Source organism: Polyodon spathula, chromosome 9 (assembly GCF_017654505.1).
Source record: "Polyodon spathula isolate WHYD16114869_AA chromosome 9, ASM1765450v1, whole genome shotgun sequence".
Taxonomy (NCBI): Eukaryota; Metazoa; Chordata; class Actinopteri; order Acipenseriformes; family Polyodontidae; genus Polyodon; species Polyodon spathula.
The window spans coordinates 16,932,616-16,958,067 of record NC_054542.1 but is presented as its reverse complement, the minus strand read 5'-3'; the positions used below and the strand labels follow the sequence as shown (position 1 = coordinate 16,958,067).

At 36.5% G+C, this 25,452-nt stretch overlaps 1 protein-coding gene across 1 annotated transcript; it reads left to right on the top strand.

Moving 5' to 3' along the window:
• The first annotated feature begins 5,626 nt into the window (after positions 1–5,626).
• Positions 5,627–24,644, top strand: LOC121320667 (radial spoke head 1 homolog). Its single transcript, XM_041259215.1, has 8 exons — positions 5,627–5,771; positions 6,478–6,591; positions 8,485–8,590; positions 14,372–14,462; positions 16,611–16,746; positions 18,556–18,627; positions 22,618–22,750; positions 23,637–24,644. The coding sequence occupies exons 1-8, from the start codon at positions 5,721–5,723 to the stop codon at positions 23,774–23,776; spliced, it is 843 nt and encodes a 280-aa protein (XP_041115149.1). The 5' UTR covers positions 5,627–5,720; the 3' UTR covers positions 23,777–24,644.
• Positions 24,645–25,452: the final 808 nt, after the last annotated feature.

Below are 25,452 nucleotides of genomic sequence, written 5' to 3'. Positions count from 1 at the left end.
GAATAGTTTTTATTAGTTCAATATATTGAATTGGTAACAAATATAAAATGTTTGGGTTATATGTGAAGTGTCCATACATGAAAAGTTGCCCAGTCATATTTTGATACTTTATTATTGAATGGGGGATGGGTGGGGGTGTGACATACTTTTCCATACTTAAATGGAAGCTACTTTGATATCAGTTGTGTTGTCGGTACTATGTGATATAAGAGAGGTCAGTTCTCAAATGTTTACTTTTGAACTTTTCTTTTGAATTGATGAACAAAATATAAACACAATGGCTGATTTAGTTTAGCTATTCCATTTTTGGCATGAGCATAACACTGTATTCATAAGTGGACCAAATTCTTTAAAAACAAACATACAATACAGATGTGCTTACAAAATTAAGTAACATTCAAAAGTTGACCACCATGAAATATGCCCACAATATGAAAAATGTGTGACGTACAAAAGGACAGGCCCTTTCATATATCCCGAGATACTATCGATAACATAATAAGCACTTTTAAATCTATTGGGCCACATAAATTTGACTATCAATATTCTTAATCTAGAAAATATGAAAAATGTATGTAGGTGAAGTCGGACAGACATCTTCAAAAATCCAGATTCTGATGCTCTCAAAAACTTGTAATAGAATGTCCTCATCATAACCGATTAAGCGGTTTTATAGATGGATGTAAATCTGTAAAGTGCTGCGTCAATGCATACGAAGCGGGGAATAATAAGTAGTTATTAACTTTGCCGTGTTAAAAAGAACACTCCTGTTTAGTGCTGTTGTATAGTGCCTTAGTACCAAATAGGGACAGATACAGCTGTAGCAGAGAATGAATACAAATGCGATCCAGTATACAGCTGTACAGTATATCTAAGGTTTCTACTTTTCATAGAACAACCATCACATTAGCCCATGCAATTGTAGAATTTCAATGTACAGCACAGGGTAAAAGTGGAAGCAGGCACAGTTTATCTACTTTATCAATAATACTGTTTGGTAGGTAGAATAGCAAGCTCAGTGGGGTCTTCTTTATTCTAAGTTAGTAAGTAAGCATTTACCAGTGATATCTCATGTAGTGAACCAAATAAAATCGAAGGACACTCGAGAAAGAGTTATTTAATTGATTTCAATGATCTGTAATTCATACATCTTGTTATAACAATTAGTCAATGGCTTGAAAACTTGCAAGATGATTGATTGGCTTAAAACAGTTATTAATCTCTGATATACAGTATGTTTAGAGACTGAAAAACAATTAAGATATTATTGCTTAATTGTGCTGGCTACCAGCTAATGTGAAATACACTGTATACGTTCCCTCGTGAAAAAGAGTGAAAATACTTAACTGGATAGTTTGATTGTAGCTTTTCAACAATTTTCTTTCTCTGATTCAGGGAGGGGTAACATGGAGAGGTATGTGTGCCCTGCACCCTCCCTCTCAGTTTTGGAATATAGTGTACCATTTAGGAAATGGCCCCTGGCCAGACGCAAACACGTATTGGGGTGCAACACTGACTTTAGCTTACTCCTGTGAATGTGTACATATGTACAAAGTGCTCCCATTTGAAACTGATATTCCATTGTGGGATACCAAGGTCACATTAACACTCTTAAAGATTATACTGCTATTAAAAGAAAAATTATTGTCTAATGATGACCTGTAGTAACAAAACGTTCTTTATTCAAAGGAAACGTTGCATTTTATTTGTAACCTTACCAGCTCTAGTTTGTAAATTAAAATATAAATGAATCATGAAATACACTGTACCATATCCTGCACACTATTGCTTTCAGTGAAGGCAGGGCAGCTGTGACTGTTTTCCATTTATTGTCTATGAGCTGTTTGAAGTTTCAGTTCTGATATCAAAAAGGCTGCACAGCCTTTAACTAAAGAGCCAACCAAACTCATAAATTGTGTAATTTTAGCAGTTACATTTTTGTAAGAAAGCCACTAAGAATAAGATTTTTTTGTTTGTTAATAACACAAACTATGAATAATAAAGTTGCATTGGTAAGATTACGACTAAAAAAAAAAAAAAAACTAATTTCACTTAATTGTGTTACCTTTTGTAAAAAAAAAAAATAATAATTAAACTTACAACCTAGGGCCACAGAAATCGGAGGACAACAGTTTCTTCACCATAAACGTGTTCAGTAATCAGTGCTACAGAGTTCCAAATTGTGCTGTGTTAAGCTTGATCAAAGAAAGAAGTAATTTTCAAAATTCAGCTCTTTTAATTTAGGTTTAAGCGTGCATTCTTTTCCATACATTGTACTCATAAACAAGTACTAGGTTTATTACACTTGTGAGGATAGCTGTAAACAATCCACTCTTACCATTTAAATAAATAGCAATACACATTTAAAAACAGCCTCACTATAATACAACACCTACTATACAGTGTTTCCTTAGTGGGTCAGTTTGAAAAACTTCCTGTTATTGGATATTGGGCCCTACTGTCGATGGGGGGGTTTTCCTTAGATTTCTTTGGACCTACAGTAACAAAGTTCTATTTTTGTCAAAAGGCAAATAAAGCCAGAGTTAAGTTAGAGAGAGGGGTAACATAGTTGTAAAATTTGTGTTAATATTTCTTTGACTAAAAAAAAAATACAAATTCTTACAAAAATTTAAAACGGAAAAAAGTAAGCAGATCTCTCTGTTTTAGAAATTGATAAACTGATTGATAAACTCTTCAGTGTTTTGATGCAGCTTTCCCCTGGGGCATGTTTTTAAATAAGCTGTATTTTATCATTAAATTGGAATGTGTGGACAGTCACAACTTTTTAAGAACAACTTGGTACGGGTATGAAATATCTGAGCTGTTAGAACTGTGTATTTGAGTTCTTGTGGTATGGGTATGAAATATCTGAGCTGTCAGAACTGTGAGTTCTTGTATATTTCTTGCATCCACTAGAGGCGGAGGACCAGTTAATTGTTAGTCTGCTATACCAGATGTAATTGGAGGTTAGACATGATCCTGAAAGATCTACTAATTTCTAGGGGTGCTTTGAACTTTTACCAGCATGTGGTGAATGAAACAAACAAATATACAAAGAAGACTGCATTGGTTCAAATAACTCTGTATTCATTCCCATACCAACTTGCTTTCTATACCTACTGATATCAATTCTGACAGTTGACAACTCTGAGACCTCAGTTTGAAAACATGAATTTAAATTAGGTTCATACATTTCATATATGAACCTATTAGAAAAATTATTGTCAAAATAAAAATAATAATAATAATAATAATAATAATAATAATAATAATAATAATAATAATAATTCAGTACACTAAGAAAGAAAAGATCAGAATCCCTGGCTCAAGCAAGGTGAATTAGACAGAGGACAAAAACTGAAAAACTGACCTGCAAACGAGTTGATGAATGTGATTCTACTCCTTCATTACTTGCAGTTTATAAATATATATTCCTTCATGTCTCACTATGCAGACAGGCTCCAAAATGTCTTGTATTGAAAAGCCTTAGCTCACAAAGCCCTAGGAGAGAGAATGAAGTGACCTGTCATTTCAGACTCCTTTTTTAAATCAATTAATGAAGAGTTGCACCAACTATGTCAAAGCCAAGTAAGACCAATCAACTGCAAGCACAAGTTTAATAGTCTTGACACATTCTATGTATTTAAAGATTTTTAAAAACTCTGTAAATTAGTCATTAAAATGTAGAAATGTACATATAATTCATTATTTACACAAGGACTGTTCATCTCAATCCACACAATTCACCACCTGAATGAAATTGTGCATTTGTCATAATCACATGCCCCATTTATAAATGCTTGTGTATAAACTCACTATGCAATGTGTTGAGGAGGCACAAGCAGAAAGCTGAAATCAGAATAGTTTGCTTACTTTTAAAAATGTTCTATCCCATTTACACTCAGAACAGATGGAGTAAAAAAAGTAATGCTGCTTTGTATCTATGATGCCAATCAACTGTTTTGTTGTGAAAAGGGATTTTGCATCTTTAGATATGAATATATAAAATCTCTAAATTCAGTATATAGCCAGATTTTTTTTGTTTGTTTTAGCGATTACTCAATTAATCTGTAAATGAATATCTCTATTCTCTACCTAAGAAAATGAATGCCTACTTTGCAGTTGTAACCAATTAATGAACATGGCCTAGATGTCTCGGCTCCTATTGTTATTCAGCATGATAATTTGCATTTTCACACTCAATCAACTTAGACTTTCAGGGATTCATTTCTAAGTGGATGCATAATGGTTCATCTGGGCTGTGGAACATTGCATTGTACTTGCATTTGAATCTCAATAAACAACCTCTCTTGAATAGCTGAATATGCCTGTGTCTTTTTATTGGTTTCTAATGGTATATTTCTAAGGCATCATTTGCTATAGCCGCCACGCCACGTGCGGGGCGGGCTAGGGGGGGCAACATCAGGTACACTCGTGTGTGGAAATTATACATACCTGAGACTTATGGTCAGTGTATCAGGGGGCTTTAACCAGCTGTCTGTTCACCGAGACTGAAAGCCAGCAGAGCCATTCATGCAATAAAGAAACGGGTGTGTAACCTAAAGCCAAATAACATTTGAGTGACCACACTCTAGCATGAAAAGGGTCACCACAGAGTCACCTGGAGACCCAGAGAGAGGAGACTGTGTGACCACTGTGAGTTAGACCACACAGTTAGAGCTCCACTTCCACTTACTGCACTGCCACAAATACAAGCTGATCAGGGACACATTCATACCCAAATTCACCAGCAATATAAGTGACTTCACCCACCTCACAGAAACTGAAAAATTACAAATATTTTTAAGAGACTGCCTGCCACAGCCTACGAGAACAAAATGACCTGCACTGAAAATATGTCTTCCTTGTGTCTGTGTATGTTTGTTTTTCTTTATCATACATTGTAATTGCTTTGGCAAAACGTGTGTTTTCCTGTCAATGCCAATAAAGCTTATTGAATTAAATTGAATTGAATTGAGAAGAGCGCATGGTTCACGTTCTCCTGACATCTCTTACTGTACGTCGATAACTCTTGCACATGACAATGACGTTCTACCCCCCACACTTATTGTGAATTTTCCAATGACATTCTTAAACAACGCTTATTTGTTTCTTATAGAGAATTTGTCAGAACTCCAAATGACTTTATTAGAGAGACTAAACATACCCTAGTTCTCTAATTTACATCTGTAATTAAATGTTTAAGCAGTGGTCACCTTGTAACGATATTGCAACGCTATATATATACACACACACACACACACACACACACACACACACACATATAGTGTTCGTGAATCTGTTGATTTATAAAATGCATATTTGAAAATATACTTCATATGTTTATTTTCTTTTTGTTGAGCGGTGGCTATTTGATCCACAAAAGGTACAACTGCTTAATAACTTTTCTACTATTAGAATTCTGAAAATTCAACAAAGTCAGCAGACGTCACATGTTTGCTCCGTCTTCTCTACTTTTGACTGGGGAATCTCCCAAAACAGTTCAAACGCCGCCTGCATAGACAGATGACGTCAGGCGCAGACCTCGTCTGCAATCGAGCCGGCAAAGAAGTATCGTAGGATCGTGGTTTCCGGTGGTTTCTATGGAAATAGTAAACACACTCCACCGGTTGCTTGGCAACCAAAGAGGCCTGAAACTCAACAGCGCAGTTCGGTTTAGCAGAGAAGCTTTGTCATATTTGTGCTGAAAACTCAACACAATGTCAGACGTAGGATCCGAAGAATTTGAAGAGCAGGGACCTTATTTAGGGGTTTGTAATAATATATTTATTTATCCATAGGTATTCTATAGTACTTAACCGTTTTGTCGATTTTATTTTATTGCTATATAAAATATAATAATAATATAATAATAATAATAATAAAAATAATAATAATAATAATAATAATAATAATACCTATTATTGGGCCAACTTAGAAAATATACGCTTTCACAACTACATTATATCCTTCATCAGGTACCAGTATTCGGTAAAAGTGGATATACATTTTGATTGGCCTGAAAATAGTTCATTGTTTTGTAGTGTGAAATTAAACTTGGTTGTCCATGTATGTTGGCACTGTAACAGTAGGTGTTTTCATAATCTTGAATACTAATGGCTTTGTGTACTAACTAGTACACTTAATTACAATTTGCAATTTAAATTGGAAACGTGAAAGTATCTCGTGATTCAATTTTGAGTGTTTTTGTGGCGGAGTTTTAAAAAACTAACGGATCTTTTAAGAAAGTCTAATGCCGCCAGACCATTCTTCAGGTTGTTATCAGTTAAAGTGTTTAATTTCCGAAAGGTATGTAAATGTGTTTAAATGCAAGAACAATAAAGTCAATGTATCCCAAGAGCATATTTGATTGACATATGAATGCCCACCAGATTCACTGCATTCTGATGCAGTGGCACCTTTAAAGCATGGTAGTTTGTTAAACAATGTTGCTGTTTTTGAAATACAATTTATAAGGAGTATGAAGGGGAACGCAATGAAGCTGGTGAGAGACATGGACATGGAAAGGCAGTGCTGCCTAATGGCGATACCTACGAGGGACAGTATAAAAATGGCAAAAGGAATGGACAGGTAAAATAGAGCCTCTGAATAATATAAGCACCGCAAGTGCAGCCTGCCTCATTTGGAAAAAAAGCACCTTCCATAAGAAAGCACTGTGCAGTATATTACTTGCCAAACATTTTGACTGCATATATATATATATATATATATATATATATATATATATATATATATATATATATATATATATATATATAATATACAAGTTAAATGTATAATATTGTAGCGATCTCGGTTAACACAGGCAGGCGCATCACACAGGGCGAGACAATCCACACAAATAGCGGTCGGGCGCGAACCCGGGATCTCTTGCACTAAAAGCATAGCGCCGATACAGCTGTAAGAAAGAGCCTGCTTTATGTCTTTTCAGCTTGTGATTATGTCACTTACCAGCCCTGCTGCTGCCTTCCACGTTCACGTTACAATATATACAAGTTTTCCTGCAGAACCGTAGCAAATCTGATCCTTATAGTCTACAAATGGAGCTAAAATACCAGCACTTTAGGTTAATCATATAAAAATGATCCAGTCAAAATATTTAATACAGTACATTTTTCTAAAATATTGATAGTAAATCTACAATAGGCTGCCCTATTCGCCAATCTACAATAGGCTTTTTTATAATAATAATAATAATAATAATAATAATAATAATGTAATAATAATAATAATAATAATAATAATAATAATAATAATAATAATAAATAATAATAAATACCAGAATCTGAATTTCATAGTGACAGTGCAAGGCTCTCCCCAGCAGAATTTTGTTATTTAGGATTCAGTTATATACTGGTAGTCCATACAATTCAACTTATTTCTGAGTAGATGCTGTAAATGGACTTTCTGGAACTTCATTTTGTAAATCTTGCAGCAAGCTGATATTAAGCCCCATATTTGACTTTTAGAGCAAATTCTTGGAACTAACAGTTTTGTTTCTTTTTTGTGTTTTCGTACTTTTAAGACAAATCTTTCTCATTTAATAAGGTTTAAGAGATTTTACTTCAACTCTAGATGATACTTAAGGCTAGTGTACGATGAATTGCATCTTAAAGCTTAGGGACAGAACATTCTAGGCTTAAAGCAATCAGCTATTCCAATGACTAATCCCAAAGATAACACAAGTGTAAAGGATGAAAAAATATCTTTCTGTACTTTGCAAAGGGCTTATTTATTTATGTTAAAGAGTATTTTTTATTTTATTTGTAAGCTTCAATATTTTGAGTCAAATGGCAATCATTTGAAATGTTGAATAAATAGTGTCGCATAAAAAACCAAAATAATAATAAAAAAAAAACCCACAATGAAGAGATCTATAAACCCTTCATACTGTATACTTATTTTTTAGCTTTTGGGGAGGTTACATCACAAAGTTTATTTTCACTGCTGAAGTCTTGTAAGCATAAGGTACGGCTTCCGGACAGGTTACCATGCAAAAAAAAAAAGAAAAAAAAGTTTTTGGTCAGTTGTACAGCTTTTAGCATGAGAAGACTATGTACCCCATCTTTAAAGTCATACAATGCTTTAGACGCGCACTTCGATAGTGCGAGGAATGTTAGTAGCATGTGCGTGCTACGTCACATAAGTTCAGACTGTGGAGAGAGAGTTTGGGCTTTCTAAACTCCATGGAAACTCAGCCTATGTCAACTCCAACTCCTTTGTTCTGGGCTAAATAGATTGTAACTCAGTTCTTAAGCCATGAGGTTAGAATAGTTGCTCTTCTCTGGACTCTCTCTGGGGCCACAATGTCTCTTTGGTGTTGTGGTGACCAGAATTGGACACATTATTCTAAGTATGTAACAGCCTGGTGTAGTCAGCCTAATCTATATGTAATAGTCTATTATATTCTCTCCATTCAATCTGTCTATGCTAAAATGTTTGATTGTGCTGATTATCTTCCAGGGGACGTACAGATTTAAAAACGGAGCCCGTTACATTGGAGAGTACTACATGAACAAGAAACATGGTCAAGGCACATTCTACTACCCAGATGGATCCAAATACGAAGGCAAGTCTTTCCTCCATATTATTTAAAATGTGTATATAGCAAGGTGAAGGCTTGGCACCAAATAGCATCCACCCCCATCCCAGAGCTTCATCTCACTGGCAGGGGCAATGGCTTACATAACATTACCTGCTTCATCAGCATTAAAAAGTGGCTTAGCACCTCATTGCAAATACTTTTGTGTTTGTTCACTGTTTTCATAATCTACTACACATTGTATTGCTTTAAATGTGCAGTGAGCTATTCTGGTTTAACGAAAAAGTATGAGTAATGCCAGTGCTCAATCACCCCCCCCCCCCCCCCCCCCCCCCCTGACCCAGCTGTCTTATCTAACTTCCATCCCATATCCAATCTTCCTTTTCTCTCCAAAACTCCTGAAAGGGCCGTAGCCAGCCAGCTGTTGAAACATCTCACAAATAACAATCTGCTTCAATCTCTGCAGTCTGGCTTCTGGCCGCATCACAGTATCGAAACTGCGCTGTTCCAGATTGTAAATGATCTTCTGCTTAATGCTAATGCTGCTGCTCCCTCTGTCCTTGTTCTCCTTGACCTAACTGCTGCTTTTGATACCATAGATCAGAGAATTTTTCTTGATAGCCTTCAGAAGTATGCTGGGATCTCTAGAACCTGTCTCTCCTCGCTGTTCTCTTACGTATCTGGACGCATTCAGTCTGTTTTCTATGATGAAAGCAGTGCTGATGCTATCCCGGTCACTTGTGGCGTCCCTCAAGGGTCTGTTCTTGGGCCTCTTCTCTTCAGCATCTACATGCTTCCCTTAGGTTAACTCATCCGCCACCATAGCCTCATGTTTCACTCCTATGCAGATGACACCCATCTCTACCTAAAACTAGACACTGGATGTCCATGGTCTAGCTCTCAGCTTGCATCTAAGACATCGAGGCCTGGATGTCTGCCAATTTTCTTTAGCTCAACACTATCAAATCTGAACTACTTCTAGTAAGATCGAAAACTCAACTCGAGATTCTCAATATTGCTTCCCTGAACCTTAGAAACTGTATGCTGCTGCCTTCCCCCACTGTATGAAGCCTTGGTGTACTTCTGGATAGTCCTCTCCTTTGATGTCCAAATCTCCTCTGTAGTCAAATCCTCCTTCTACCATCTCCGAAACATCTCAAAAGCCCGTCCCTACCTTTCCCTTCCAGATGCAGAGATACTCTGACTGGACTATTTACTATTGACTGGACTACTGCAACTCTCTCTGTGGTGGTCTTCTGTCACATGCCGTATACCAATTGCAGCTGGTTCAAAATGCTGCTCCTAGGAGCCTTACCAGATGTGAAAAACATGGTCACATTACCCTCTGTCTTGCCCAGCTGCACTGTCTACCTGTAAAGTTCAGGATTATTTCCAAAATTCTCCGGCTTGCCTACAAGGCCCTTCATCACACAGGTCCAGAGTATTTCTCCAACCTGCTGACCCTACATGCAAGCTGAGGTCCTCTGACTCAGGCTTGCTTGTTATACCCAAGCAAACCACACTCGGAGAGCGCTCTTTTAGCTTCATGTCTGTGACTCTGGAACTCTCTCCCAGCTTTAGTGCATGTAGCTCCCAAAGTCGCTCAATTCAAATCAACTCTCTTGCTTTTAGTGCTGTCTAAGCCTGTTATCTGTTATTAGCTGTTGTCTAAATTGCTATTTCAGGTTTTTCCCTCCATCTTATTTGTATGATTCTGTATGACACACGCATCCACAATGTTTAGAATTAATGTCCTAGCCTTGTATTTAATGTATTTGCATTTTTTTATATTTAATGTACTATGCGCTGTATTTCATGTGTTATGCATTGTTCCTCACTATCTTGTAAAGTGCTTTGTGATGGTGGTCCACTATGAAAGGCTCTATATAAAATAGAGATTGATTGAAAATAAAGATTGATTGAGTTGTCAACATTCAGACTGAACCCACCCCTGGGATCCGTACCAAACAGCTATTGGTTAGAAAGCCGAGTAGTAAACTTATCAAGTCTTCCGTTCGTTTTAAATACAATGCTATAATGCAGGTGTCTTTGAGACTGGATAAAGTAGGACAGTCAGACAAAAAACGAAAATGCTGCACAACAGGTTTGAAACTGAACGGCAATCGCAATGCTGAAAAAACAGTACATGACTGGAGACGAAACAAAGACAAACTTAAATATGACGAAAGAAAAACAAGCTGATAGGAGGAAAGTGTTTATGGACCGATGCAGAGGACATTTTGTTTGAATGGACTACTTTTAATGACTTTAATACATACTGTAACTTGTTCTACATGTCAGTGCAACACAGTGGTACACTTGTGAAGTGTGTGTATGGTTATGGTTTTGATTAACAAAACAAAATGAATGTATTTGCAAAACGAAGATGTTTTGTTTACTGGTTATTAGACGGTGCACTGTTTAGTTTATTGGTTTTTTTTTTGCTTTTTTAATTGATGCAAGCAGCACTTTTTAATAATTTTCATTTACATTTGAATTAATACAACACATTTGTAAAAGCCAATGCAACTGGAACTATATTGTCTAAGTATGGTTTTGGAAGAAATGTTCAATAAAGCAAAGACAGGGCATAAAGTTAAGGTCATGAAGGGCATGGCAATGTTGCCTTAGTTTGGCGTGAAAATGTAGGGACAACAAGGCAGTTCTGGAGGCAGAAAGGCAAAATATAAATCCAATCCAAGGGCACCAAGGCTATTTCATATTCATAAAACAACAAACAATAAATACAGAGAGTCTATTATGTTGATGAAGTGTTAATTTAAACAAACAAAAATTTATATTTTCTGGGTGATTCACACATTAATTGTTACAAAAATAAAATATAGGTCATTCTTCCATCTTTCTCTTTAAACGTTTTTGAGTTAGCATGGAGCTCACGGACGGAAAAATCATACCCAGTGAACACATGTGATTGAAAATACCTGGAGGCATGGTCACATTGAGCTCAGTCTAAAAGCGTCTCTCCCTCTGTTTCCCCTTCATTAACCAATGATACAGTACATTGTTCTCGTTGCTTAGTGCTGGGAGGTGCACAGTAAAAAGAATGGCAACAATAATACATTATGATAAGAGATTAAACAGAATTCAATTGAATTGTGACAGAATGGGCCAGCTGACGCTGAGCAAGTTTGTGAATGGATTGTAGATCAGATGTGCTGGTGTTGACGAACCACGGCGGTAATGATGGGCAGGCACTTTGCAGTAAGTTTTTTTTTTAAATTTGAGAGGCATTGCGGCAAGTGGCTTGGGCACTGTTGCAATTGATGCCGGTGCCACTGGTTATTTCACGCCCTGCAAATGATATGTTCTTGAAGCGTTTGGGTACTTGATAAGCTAAAATAAAATAGGTTAATACAGATGTGATGTAGGATGTATAACTTGATTTTAAGGTCTGCTAATTATTACTTTTAAATCTATTCATGTATCATTTGTCAGTGGTATAAAAGGTAAATTGGAGATAGGCCTAAAGTTACTCAAAACTGTAGGATCGAAATTTGACACTAAAATGCCCTTGAGGAATTTAGTTGGAATTGGATGTAAAAAACAAGTGGAAGAGTTAATCTGCATCACTAACTTATTCAGATCCTGGATTGTAATAAGGGAAAATGATTCCATGAAGTCATTGGTCTAATTGGCACATGAAGATGAGAACCATCGTGAAAATTTGTGATCCCTAATATTAGTAATTGTATTTTGAAAATAATTAAGAAACTCAAGCCTATGCTGATTTCAGATATCATAATGAATATACAATCTTGTAGTCCTACGACCTTCTCTTTTATTTTACCATTTGTCAGCAGTTGCCCAAGGTGAGGTTCATAGAAGAAACTTTGAGTTCTCACTGGGGTCACTATCAGAAGTATTTGATGAAAGACAATTAGAACTGTCAACTAACTAACCTATCAAGTGAAAGAGACTGAGCAGCTGGGATAGCCTCATTTGATGAATTTATTTTACAAATTTTAATGTAACTCACTGCACTCTTAGTCTGTAAAGGCAACTTGATCTCAAAAAGAATAGCCAAATTATCAGATATAGTAAGATCTAATGTCTAATCTTCACGTAAAATGACCCTACTGTGTTTAGCAGAAAGCACGGACAGGAAATTGGCAAATTCTGATGGAAAAGATTAATTAAAGATAGGTAGACAGTATATGACTACAATAAGAACAGGCAATTGCATATTTAACATCAGTGTCAACGATTCAGATGAAGAATAATATTATTTTCTTGTTTATTATTGTGATTTGTGTGACGATTTGTCATGCCCCCCACCCATACAAAGCATGCCTTCTGCAAAAAAGTATAATTTGGAGGAGAAGCCTCTATCAAGGAAATACTATCATCAGCATTGAGACATTTACAGTTAAACATAAAATGTCAAGGCTGTGGTCTGTAATAAAATCATTGATTACAAAAAGATTATTTTGTTAGAGATGTAACATTTAATAATGCTGAATGTAGATTAGTATTTTCAGCTGGTTATGTAGGAGCAGGTTCTGCCGAGTTAACGCCCTGCTTTGAACAATCGCCCCACTTCATTTTTGGATCTGATGATACAGACTGATTGATTATGCTTTCCTGTTGTTATGCTACAATCCATGTTTTGGATTTTTTAAAAACATTTTTAGACACTGTTAGAACAAGAGCTTGTAACACGCTTCATGTGTTTGTGTATTGTTTTTGTATTGAACATTTTAAATCTATAGTGTTACTTTATTATTTTGACACTGCAATTTCGTACTTGCAGAGATTAGAAAAACTACTTAGGCAATTTAACCCCGCTCTCCCAGCCTCACATTTTGCACAAGCGTAGCTATTTAAGGCAAGTAATAATAATAGTGAGTGTGTGTGTGTGTGTGTGTGTGTGTGTGTGTGTGTGTGTGTGTGTGTGTGTGTGTGTGTGTCGCGCATTTATTTATTTATTTTATTTTTTAACTGTAGTAAGCTTACATTTATATATGCTTGTGACAGGGAATAGGCTCTGTCACTGGCTTTTCCGCGCATACGTGCCACTGCAGGAACAGCTCCGCCGCTGACCAGGAGACGCACTGTCAGTTAGCTAATTGAACAGGAAGGCTCAGGGTTTGGCTGAGCAGGATTCCCTGATTGGCTAGGGGGCGTGCCCGACCATTCAAAAAGAGGCTGCTCAACACACCAATGTTGTGTAGCGCAGCATACTCTGTTAGCGGGACCCTCCTTTTAATGGAGGTAGAGCTCGGCCAGCTGTATTTTCTTGGTGTGTTTTCACTGTGTTTTATTTTTGCATTGTTCTGTTGCTGTTTATCCCTGCACCAAGTTTACACTCCTGTTTGTGTATATGTGCCTGTGGCCTTACCACTGTTAGTATAGTCACGTGGTTCCCTGCTCTGTCCCCCCCGTACCATTATTGGTACCCTAGTGGCGGCACTTGGTAATTAGCACAAAACTATCTATGCCTTTAATAAACCTGCAGATAAACCATCTAGTGTCCTGCCAGGGTATTTAAAAAAAAAAAAAAAAAAGAAAAGAAAACGCTCCACTCTTCGGGAATTTTTCACAAATGTAGTTTTAAAAAACAAACAAAAAAAGAAAACAAAACAAAAACTGTTTCTGATTATTACCCCTTGAGCACTGCGGCACCAGTTACCACGTCAACGCGGTACCGGAGAGATTTTCCATGGGACTCACTGTATGTTGTTTCTCCACAAAAAAAAAACCTTGAATGAAACAATCTCTATGATTGGTATGTTTCAGTTGCACTTTAGGAATAATATTTTATTTGCTGATCTTTTTTCTCTTGAACAGGTGGCTGGGTAGATGATCAGAGGTTCGGACATGGAGTTTACACTTATATAAATAACGACATGTATGACGGGGAATGGATGAACCATCAAAGGTACTTTTCTCATAGAAAACATCATCTTGTTATCTATGTGCATGTAACTACCAAAACTGAAACACAACTTAACTTATGGGAATATTATGAGCAACAGTAAACAGTAAGTTCCCCTGTTTGTTACATGGCAAAAAGGGATTATGATATGCAGTGTGACACAATTATTTGTTCTATAACCTGTGGAATGTTAATCTTTAAAATCCATTTTTTTACGTAGTTGTTTGTCTTGAACAAGACGCATACAATGTGATTAATCTGCATCTGTAACCAAATGTTTGGAAACAAATTGTTAAAGGTGATTAGCTCCATTTAACCCAGAGGTAAAGGTAGGACAGAACCTCGCTGATTTTAGTGCCTGGACACAGTTGCTATTAGTCTAGTTGCTTTCAGCTGGACTCTTCCCAAAACTACATCTTTTGTTAGTGCAGGGACCAGAATTCAACAGTCAGCACAGTCTCACCAGTGTATTATAAAATCGTATTAGGTTTGTACTGTACACTTTTAACTAGGTACATGTGATTTAAAACCACTGGGTGTTCTTTGTTGCCTCAGATATTCCAAAAAAACCCAAGTAAACATTTACTTTTTCAGGGCCGTAGGAACCGGTATGGCTGATACGGCCATGGCTGTGACACTTTTTGTCCAATTGCTAAAATTATTTTCTGTAATTTTTTTCTACATTCCTTATAGCACTTAAAACATGAAATTCATTACCACTGAAGAACTAAAGTTTACAGAGTGGATTTAGGTTTTGATTAAGTTAATACTTCTGATACAAACGCAGTCAGCAAACGGTCTTTTAGTGCATTGAGAATATGACATAAGCATTTGATGTCTTGAATCTTCATTAAGTACTAGTACCACTGGATCTAATGGCAAGGCTCTCCCAATTATGTTGGACAGTATAGATATCACTTGGCCCCAAAAAGTACTAACCTCTGGACATTCCCAGAGCATGTGCATTAAGGGAATTTTCCCATATTTTGGTAATAGCCAGTGGCTTATATTAAGCTTTTAGCAGATGTGAGTATATTGCAGACCAGCCCCCTAGAGGCAGTGCCTGAGACCCAGTCTATTATAGGATGCACTTTAAGATCTGACCCCCAGGGAACCCCATAAGCACACAAAGCAGAGAAAGAAAAAATATAACAAAAAAGATGATCCTGGTAAATTGAAAAGTGAGGTAAAATCCTGGAAACTAATAAGTTCATTCTTATCGTATATGTCATTAAGTGTGTTAATGCCTTTTTTAGACCATGTTTCGAAAACAGGGTACCTGACGTGTGCTCTACTATGCCAGATAGGCGAGTGTTGGTGCCATTTGATTTTTTGTCCCATATGCTTTTCTATCATCCTCCTGTTTGCTGTTGATTTGCAATGATAGGGCCAAAGTTAGTGCACATTTTTTGTTCGTGAGACCTACAAATAAAATATCTTGTAATATAATAGGAGAAACTAATGATCCCTCAATTTCTCTCCAGGGAACTGCAGACAGTGGATTTATCCATATTTAGTGAACGTAACTGAAAAACCCAGAGGTACAGCTTAAAGTGTGGAACTGCTAGGCCACCATCCATTTTGGTGTGCTGTAGTGTATTCAATTTAATTTGTGGATGTTTGCCATTCCACAGAAATTTCCGATTTAAGGTATCAATCTTAGCCCAGAAGCCTATGGGGGATGGCAATGGAATCATAGCACTAAGAAAATTAATTCTACATTCTGCATTTTAACCGTAGCGATTTGGGTTTCTAGAGGCGGGCATCACTGTCTACCTCTCCATGTCTCCCTCCACCTCTTTTAGTATTTTAAGATAGTTATTCTTGACAGTGGATCGAAAGGATGGTTGTATATCAGTGACCAGATAGGTAAAATGTTTTCTGACCGGAAATGATGGAAAACAGGATGATCGTACCCGCGGCTGCACTGAGAGGCATCAAGGCAGAGTTTGTCCAGTTGTTTGTCTCCATCATTAATCTTTAATGTAAGTTCTGCCAAGGTTTAAAACCAATTCACTGACACATTTCTCTCATTGGGTTTAATTTGCTTGTGTAGAGGCATCACTATTAAGTCTCATGGTATGGCTATATCTCTTTCAGAATACTCCCTATGAGCCTATACTATTTATTGCTTTTGCTGTTCTCTTCCAGGCATGGACAAGGTGTGTACACATATGCCAAAACAGGCTCTACATACGTGGGCAGCTGGAGACAAGGGAAACAGGAGGCAGCTGGAGAACTGATCCACGCCAACCACAGATACCAAGGAAACTTTCTTAACAACAATGTAAGTTTCATGTACAAAGAGAAGGATATACACAAAATATACACTGCACCAGCTTGCAGCTCCTTTTGGATAACAATATCATTCATTTTACTATCACCTTCAGACTTGAAATTAAAAATGTGTGCATTTATTCACCATACCTGGTTCATTTTTAACTGTGTTCGTTAATTCTAGAATTAAACTATTTTAGTTTTTTTTTTAATTTATTTACAGTATAATCGTAAATCTCAAAAATTATTATTATTGTATTACTTTAGTATAAATACATGTTAATTTGGATTCATGTGTTGTTTTTTGTGTGAACGAAAAGACACACGTTTGCCTGTTTTCCCATTGGAAATGGTGATATTTTGAAATTTACCTGTCCTGGTCACAAAAGCAAAGTTTGTGGGGAATAATAGCCATTTTCTATACTTTTGAGGCATAAGCAATTAGGAAATAACACTTACTACCCAGGAACAAAAATTGTGTTACAGAGTGTTATATATTCACCTGCATATCAGATACACTCTAGACTAGATTATATATTCACCTGTACATCAGATACACTCTAGACTAGATTATATCTTCACCTGCACATCAGATACACTCTAGACTAGATTATATATTCACCTGCACATCAGATACACTCTAGACTAGATTATATATTCACCTGCACATCAGATACACCCTAGACTAGATTATATATTCACCTGCACATCAGATACACTCTAGACTAGATTATATATTCACCTGCACATCAGATACACTCTAGACTAGATTATATATTCACCTGCACATCAGATACACTCTAGACTAGATTATATATTCACCTGCATATCAGATACACTCTGGACTAGATTATATATTCACCTGCACATCAGATACACCCTAGACTAGATTATATATTCATCTGCACATCAGATACACTCTAGACTAGATTATATATTCACCTGCACATCAGATACACTCTGGACTAGATTATATATTCACCTGCACGTCAGATACACTCTGGACTAGATTATATATTCACCTGCACATCAGATACACTCTAGACTAGATTATATATTCACCTGCACATCAGATACACTCTATACTAGATTATATATTCACCTGCATATCAGATACACTCTGGACTAGATTATATATTCACCTGCACATCAGATACACTCTTGACTAGATTATATTTTTGTACAAAAAACATTTTTTACATATTTGTATTTATGTCCTGTTTATATCTGGGGCCAGGGGACAATTTTTTACAGAAATTGCTGCTGGTAGAATTAACCAATGTAGAATTAGGATTTCAATAGCAATTCATTTGTTATAAGCTTTTTCAATATACTCAATAATTAGCAAGAAACTATTGTAAAATTCCAATTGTTTTGCATTATTTTTAAACATGTTGGAAATTTTCTGAATTAAAAACTTTTCTCAAAATTATACAATCCAAATATATAATACAAAAATGTACTTTATTGTACTAAACATACTAATTAGTACTAAGCATGACTGGAAATTAAATTATTGTTGCTTATATTCAATGGCTAAATCTATGTAATATTCTGAATAAGTCACCTAAATTGTTATTACTTTGATGTTAGTTAATTACAATGTTAAGCAATTGTATTGACTATTTTAAGTAGTTTTTAAATTTTTTTTTATTTACTTATCCATCTGACTATATTTAAGCTCTGTTCTGTAACATGTGTTTCTGAAATACCAGTTTCTGTATGGAGAGTGTTTTAAAACATAAATAGAAAAAATAGATACATGCATGAGCACTGTATAAAAGACTTAAAATAATAGGAATATTTGTTTTCTTTGTAGCCTTTGGGGCCTGGAAAATATGTTTTTGATATCGGCTGTGAACAGCATGGGAAGTATGTACATACAGAGCAGGTAAGCACGTCTGGAGATAGAGCACAAATGCATATCATTGCTGTAACTTTGTGGACCCTTGCTGAGCTTTTGATTCAGAAGTAACAATCAATAATTAAAGTGTTACAGAACACCTTGTAAAGTTTACAAGAAAAGCATACATTTACCTTGTAATGTACCATGTTACCTTTCTATGTCCAGAGCTGTCTGTATCGCAGCATTATATTTTTTAATATATTGCTGACTTTTGAGCACACATCATGGATCATAAATCAACTGTGCAATACATTTCTCAACATTTACTCAGAAGAGTTTGTCAGGAGAAAAATAATTCTTCTGACAATAGGAGTGTATCTTATCCAGCTCACGCTCCCTCGTGCAACTAAACTTCATCCTGGTTACAGATCATGCCCCATTAGCATGGCTTCACTGGATGAAGGATAACAACACCAGAATCACACAGTGGTACCTGGCTCTGCAGCCCTATGCCTTCAGGGTAGTCCACCGAACAGGGAAACACATCAAAACACAGATTTTTTCTCTCAGGAAGGTGTCGGAGTGTATGATTTTCGAATGGACCGATGGTGCCATTCTGCGGGGGAGGATCTGTAACAGGGGAGATCTGTGCTGACTGTCTGTCGCATGCGTGGTTCTGCAGGAAGAGGGCAGCAGCCTCGTAAGAAATCACCTGTCAGTCACGACACAGAGAGGTGGAGAAAAGAGTGTGTTGGCTTTCCCTCTCTCTGAGTGGCTGAGAGGCAGGCCTTGGGGGACTGGGGGACGGTGCTTGGTTATTCTTTCAGGTGGCCATGACCGGGGAAACCCAGTGATGCTAGCTGAGGAGGCGAGCATAAACAAACACCAGGCAGGAACGCCAGTGGTGGGAGCAAAAGAATAAAATCAGGGAAGCACGGCTGAGGAAGACAGCCAGCCTTAAATAAACAAATTATTAATATATGGTTACGTACCTGAGGAGACATGTGTAGTGATAGGGGAACCTTGGCCACACCAGTGTATAGTGCACAGCGAAGTGTACGACAGACCCGAGCTAACCGGCACAGCGGCTGTGGGGGCACTGCGTAAACAGCACTTTTGTTTTGTAGTTTTATTATTGTGCTTTATTATTCCCTTTTCATTTCGCCTTTGGTTTTCATTATTATTTTTGAGCACCTGTGAGTCTGCTTGCGCTTGCACGAACCAGCAGATACCTGTGTTGGTAACCCTGTGGTCCTGATTACTTTGCCAGTATACAGGCCACAGACAACAGCGCCCTCTGCGGGCTAAAGTAAATCAAAAGGAAAAATAAATAAAACTGGGTATCTGTGCGGTGTATTCAAGTACCAACTTATGTCTCCTGTATCAGTGAATACCCCCTCCCTTCCACAGTGCCAATCAAAGTGCCAACACTGTTGCAAGACGGAGCATAAACGGGGTACACTACGATGCCTAGAACAGTTATCTTTCTCTTGGCAAACTGTGTTATATGTTGAAAAAAAGTAATTCCTTAGTTGTTGTACCTATAATGTGTGAAAAAAAAAACTAATCAATTATATTGAAAATAAAAATGCTGCGATATGGACATGCGGGCTACAGCAAAAGATTTTTGCAAACACTGCATAGTGATCTGTAACATTTTAATGTCAATTACTTTCCTTATTTATTGTACATAACTCAGAACTAAAATTGAAAAACAACACATGTGTATGAAGCAACCATTTAGAGGGTAAAATTTCCAGGGGTGAATTTTTAAACACATGTCAGTTTTACCTAAATATTATGTTAGGAAAGCGTGCTTAACTTTTAAAAAAATTGGCAGCTTTTTTCTTTTGTTGGCAACATACTTTATAGGTAGTTTGAGGCAAATTTGAACACACCCCTGACGTTGTGCATTGTGATGTCACTATGGATCTAATTTTGGTAGATTAATAATGTAGTCAAACATAACAGACATATTGTAAGTGACTCACATCAACTGACTTGGGTTCTTACATTTTTTTCTGTAAAAAGAAAATAAATCTGTAAATGTTATGGAATTAGTAATCAACTTTACCACACTTACATTCCTAAATTAACCATCCAAGATACTAGTAATATTAAGTTTTCTGTTTATTTTTACAAAAGTTGCATTTTGGTTTAAGCACCCTGATAAATGTGGGCTCATGTTTCTTTTTGATAGTTCTGATTACACACCCTAATCCAATGTCTTGTTTTGCTTTTGTAAGGGATTGATATGTGAGTATTGAAAATATGTAGTCTGATTTCAATAAAAACAGACACTTGACTCATCCGTCCATTTTTAATGTAGCCAGTTTTAAGCAAGATCGGTAAAAAAGATGAGAAGCTGCTGAACCCCATCTTACCTTATACAGCCCCTTATGCCACTGAAGACGTTCTCTTCATGGAGGCAGATGAATTAGAGGTGCACTAAAGGCTTTGTTGAAGTGTGTTTTGTGTTTACTGTTAACTGCATGGTTACAAATAAACTGTATGTTCCTGAACATAAGCTTTCTGGTTATAACCTCTAGATATAAAAAGCATGTCAAATACATTTCTTCATCAGTGCATGCTGTTTGAGTTTAATGTTTGTGGGTCTCTTTTAAAGACCCAATATCATCAAATTTGACCGCCAGTTTTTATTCATGGAAAGTGATCTTTGTGTTATTGTAAGTCATGCTGGCCAATAAAGACACGTAAATACACATTTTAAATGTTTATAATCCGTGTCGATATGCAGGCATTACAGTGTAAACACTTTGTCTGACACAAAACCCCTGCGATTTTTGATGACGTCAGCGGAGGTAGGCTGTTGGCAACTATCTGTTTTACTGTATGGAAAACAATGGAGAGCGACGGTGAGTTTTTAGAGTTTTTTTAACTGTCGCATTCAGAATCTAGCACCGGATTTGATCAGACACCAGCATCTGACAACCAGGAGCCAGAGGCTGGTGTTCTGCAGCCCTATAGATTCAAGCCTTACCAAACATCTGGTGAGGAAAGGTCAGGCTCCGATTCAGATGACAACCGAGACAGATATTGACATTGATTTTATTCATTTTAAAAAACATTTTTGAAGTACTTAGTTTGAACAACTTAGTTGTTTTCTTTGGAGTTTGAGAACAGCAGTGTGTTTGGGTGTGCAATTATTAGCCCCACATTGGCCACAGTCTTGCTGGTCCAATAATTGCATGGGTTTGCTTGTACTGTTCCTATCAGATGGTAGTTGATCAGGTCAGACTCGAAGTGCAGGATGTGGTGATATTTTTCTTTTAAATACCGTGGGTACTGCATCCTTTTTAAGTTTCTGTTTGTGTTGCACATTAATTCCAAATGATGTCATTAGAGCCGACTGATTGTCAAAACAAACCTCCGTGAAATGTGCACTACAAAGTACCAAGTGGTGAGTTGGACTTATAAAATTATAGCGAGTTTGCCTTACGTGCCTACCCCATTTAGCCCGAAGTTTCTCGCCTAGTGGAAATTTGAAGAGGCACCGTCAGAACAACCTGCCGCAATACAACGTTTAGACATAGCTGAACTTAACCTTTAAATCTTTTTAAATTGTTCACACAAATACATCTAATGCTGTACTTATACTGTGTACAGTGAGATTCCACAACCTCCGGTGACGTCACATGGTCGATGGTCATACAGCCGGAAAATGTCTTCCTGCTAATGTTGGGGGGACATTTAAAATGATATTTTGCAGAAACTACGCATCTCAATTGAACATTTTTAAATGAGTAAAGCATTAAAATATCATTTTGTAAAAAGATGTTAGGAACTTGATATGGGGACTTTAAATACATAGTATTATATACAGCGCATGCCCCTTATATGCGTCCTGGAGATTTGTTTTTTTAGCATGGGTGATACAGGGAATGGCACCCATTGTGACCTGAAGTTCCTCAATTACCTGTGCATCTTGTAGTATTTAAGTAGTTCAGGAAAAACCCAAAAATAGATATCCTGTGTTAAATCACTACAGAACAACTCTTCTTTGACCCATAACAGGACAAGGTTGAAGGTGAGGAAGAGGAACCACTTGTTGTCCCTGTTCTCAAGTGGAAAGCAGAGAAAGTTACAGAAATGACACTCTGGGCCCCAGTTGCCAAACAGGACAAGAAAGAGGATCCGCTAGTTAAAGGTGAGCATCAGCATTAAGGCTGAGCAGAAGTGGTCCGTCCCATAATGGAGCAGATTTGAGTTCCAATAGATTTGAATATGCCAATCCTGTTTGCACATTAAATGGCATAATGTGCCTTCGTTATTTAAATTTGAAGGGAATGAAGCCCAGGAAATCAACATGTGGTCAAATACAGAAATGTAGTGTTGCAAAGACAACAATTCTATTTACAGGAAATAGTCAAGTCTGTTTTTGGGTACTTTGCCATTTAACCAGTATTTGCAGTATTACAGTATTTGTGAAAAAAAATAGACTGAACTACTGCTTCCAGAAAAATACATACTGTCAATTTCATCTCAGCTTTTGTACAAAGTTTACTGTCTGTGTGCAGTAGATATCTGTTAATATTATTATTATTATTATTATTATTATTATTATTATTATTATTATTATTATTAGAAATACATGTCAGGTATGACATATGTCTTTGCCAGCAATGTCATTTTTACCTCTCACAGAAATGTTTGAAGATGTTGTTTTTTTCTTGCATATGTCTCAAATGATTCTACTAAAATCACTTTTCACATTGACCAGACCAAATGATAAAAAAAAAAAAAACATTTTTGCAAATGTGAAACAAACAAGACACAGAAAAGAAATGCTCTAAAATGTTACCTGTTTTATAACATTTTCATGTGCAATATGTTCCACAATTTACTGAAATACATTTGAAGATGTTCGTGTGCACAAAACAATAAACTGTCATGCAGCTTTTCTTTTTTAATTGCTTGATTTCAATAGAGAATATCTAAATGAGTTGAAAACAAAATTTTGTTTTAAATTACTTGATTTATAATTGACACATCACTAGCATTTTGAATACTAACCACTTTTTCAATGATTCTAGAAGTAACTGTAGAAGTACAGGAAAAAGAGGCTGTGCTCCCTGTGAACAAGGAAGCTGCAGATGTGAATGAGGTGGAAGCAGAGGTGAAAAGGGAGGCTGATGAAGTCTTCTCTGCAGTGGTGGAAGAGAAGGAGGAATAACTGCAGACACGACTATTTCTGTTACATTTTTTACAGTGAGCATCCTTTAATGATCCATTGCTGGGCCCTTAACAAGAGTGTATTTGCTTATGTAGAAATCTAAATAAACATAAAAGATACAATACAGGTAAACCATTACATTTTCTGACCAAGTGTGTATATTTTAAGCATTCTCTTCTACTGCATGTACCACATACATCCACACTGAAGAAAAGGGTTGCAATACTTGAAAAGAATCACTTGTACAGTTAACAATCAGTATTATTTAAAAGTCACACTCTCCATAAAATAAAGAACACTTAAATTTCAAAAGACAATATAAAATAGTCTGTGTGTCGCCTACTACACAAAACCTGTATTAGTGGTCAGCTGAATAAAGTGTTACACAAAAGGACCCTATTAATTGGAGCACAGGAAGTTAATCTCTTGTGTGGTGGCAGGATAAATGCTTGTCGACAAAGTGAAACTAAAGCCTGAAAAAAACTACAACAGCTAAGTAAGGCACTTGTGAGAAATGCTAATGAATCTGAAAAACTTTTTTTTTTTTTTTTAAAGCCATGATTATCATTACCTCTTCATGTCTATTACATACATTGTAACGTTATCATACAGAAATGTACTCAGAGTTGGTGTTCTTGACCAGAATTTGGACTAAAAGATTCAAAAGTTGGACTGCTAGACAGACATTTATATCCATGCAATAACAAATAACAAGATTAATCCACTATGTTACAATATTTCATAAGATGATAACGTCTTCTACCACATGAAAAGGCTACAGCATGTTAAATTTGAACATAAAAAAGTTTACAAACGAGAGGAGGCCATTCGGCCCATCTTGCTCGTTTGGTTGTTAGTAGCTTATTGTCCAAGGAATCTCGTCAAGCAGCTTCTTGAAGAATCCCAGGGTGTCAGTTTCAACAAGATTACTGTGGAGTTGGTTCCAGGCCCTCACAATTCTTTGTGTAAAAAAGTGCCTTCTATTTTCTGTTCTGAATGCTCCTTTGTCTAATCTCCATTTGTGACCCCTGGTCCTTGTTTCTGTTTTCTAGTCAAAAAAGTTCCTTGGGTCGACATTGTCAATACCTTTTAGAATTTTGAATGCTTGAAAAATCAGGTCGCTGCGTAGTCTTCTTTGATTAAGACTGAATAGATTAAAATCTTTTAGCCTGTCTGCATACGACCTGCCTTTTAAATCCAGAATAATTATGGTTGCTCTTTGCACTCTTTATAGAGCAGCAATATCATTTTTGTAGGTGACCAGAACTGAACACAATATTCAAGATGAGGTCTTACTAATGCATGTACAGTTTTAACATTACTTCCCTTGATTTAAATTCAACACTTTTCACTATATATCCAAGCATCTTGTTGGCCTTTTTATAGCTTCCCCACATTGTCTAGATGAAGACATTTCTGAGTCAACAAAAATTCCTAGGTCTTTTTCATATTTTGATTTTTATAATGCACATTTTTATTTTTAGTGCAGTACCTACACTTTTCTCCATTAAATATAATTTGCCATGTGTCTGCCCAGTTCTGAATCTTGTGTTTCCTCCTTTTCAAAAACTTGTGAAAAGGAGTCATTTCATATATTTGCTATTTTTTTTTCTTCGTCTATGATTTTGCCATTTGTATCTCTTAGACATTTAACCTCCTCTTTGAATGTTCTTTTG

What these genes read in the sequence shown, in the direction of transcription:
- LOC121320667 (XM_041259215.1), top strand. Translation starts at nt 5,721, where the DNA reads ATGTCAGACGTAGGATCCGAAGAATTTGAAGAGCAGGGACCTTATTTA. An exon ending in ATGGCAAAAGGAATGGACAG is followed by an intron (nt 6,592 to 8,484) that starts GTAAAATAGAGC and finishes ATTATCTTCCAG; the next exon opens with GGGACGTACAGATTTAAAAA. An exon ending in AGATGGATCCAAATACGAAG is followed by an intron (nt 8,591 to 14,371) that starts GCAAGTCTTTCC and finishes TCTCTTGAACAG; the next exon opens with GTGGCTGGGTAGATGATCAG.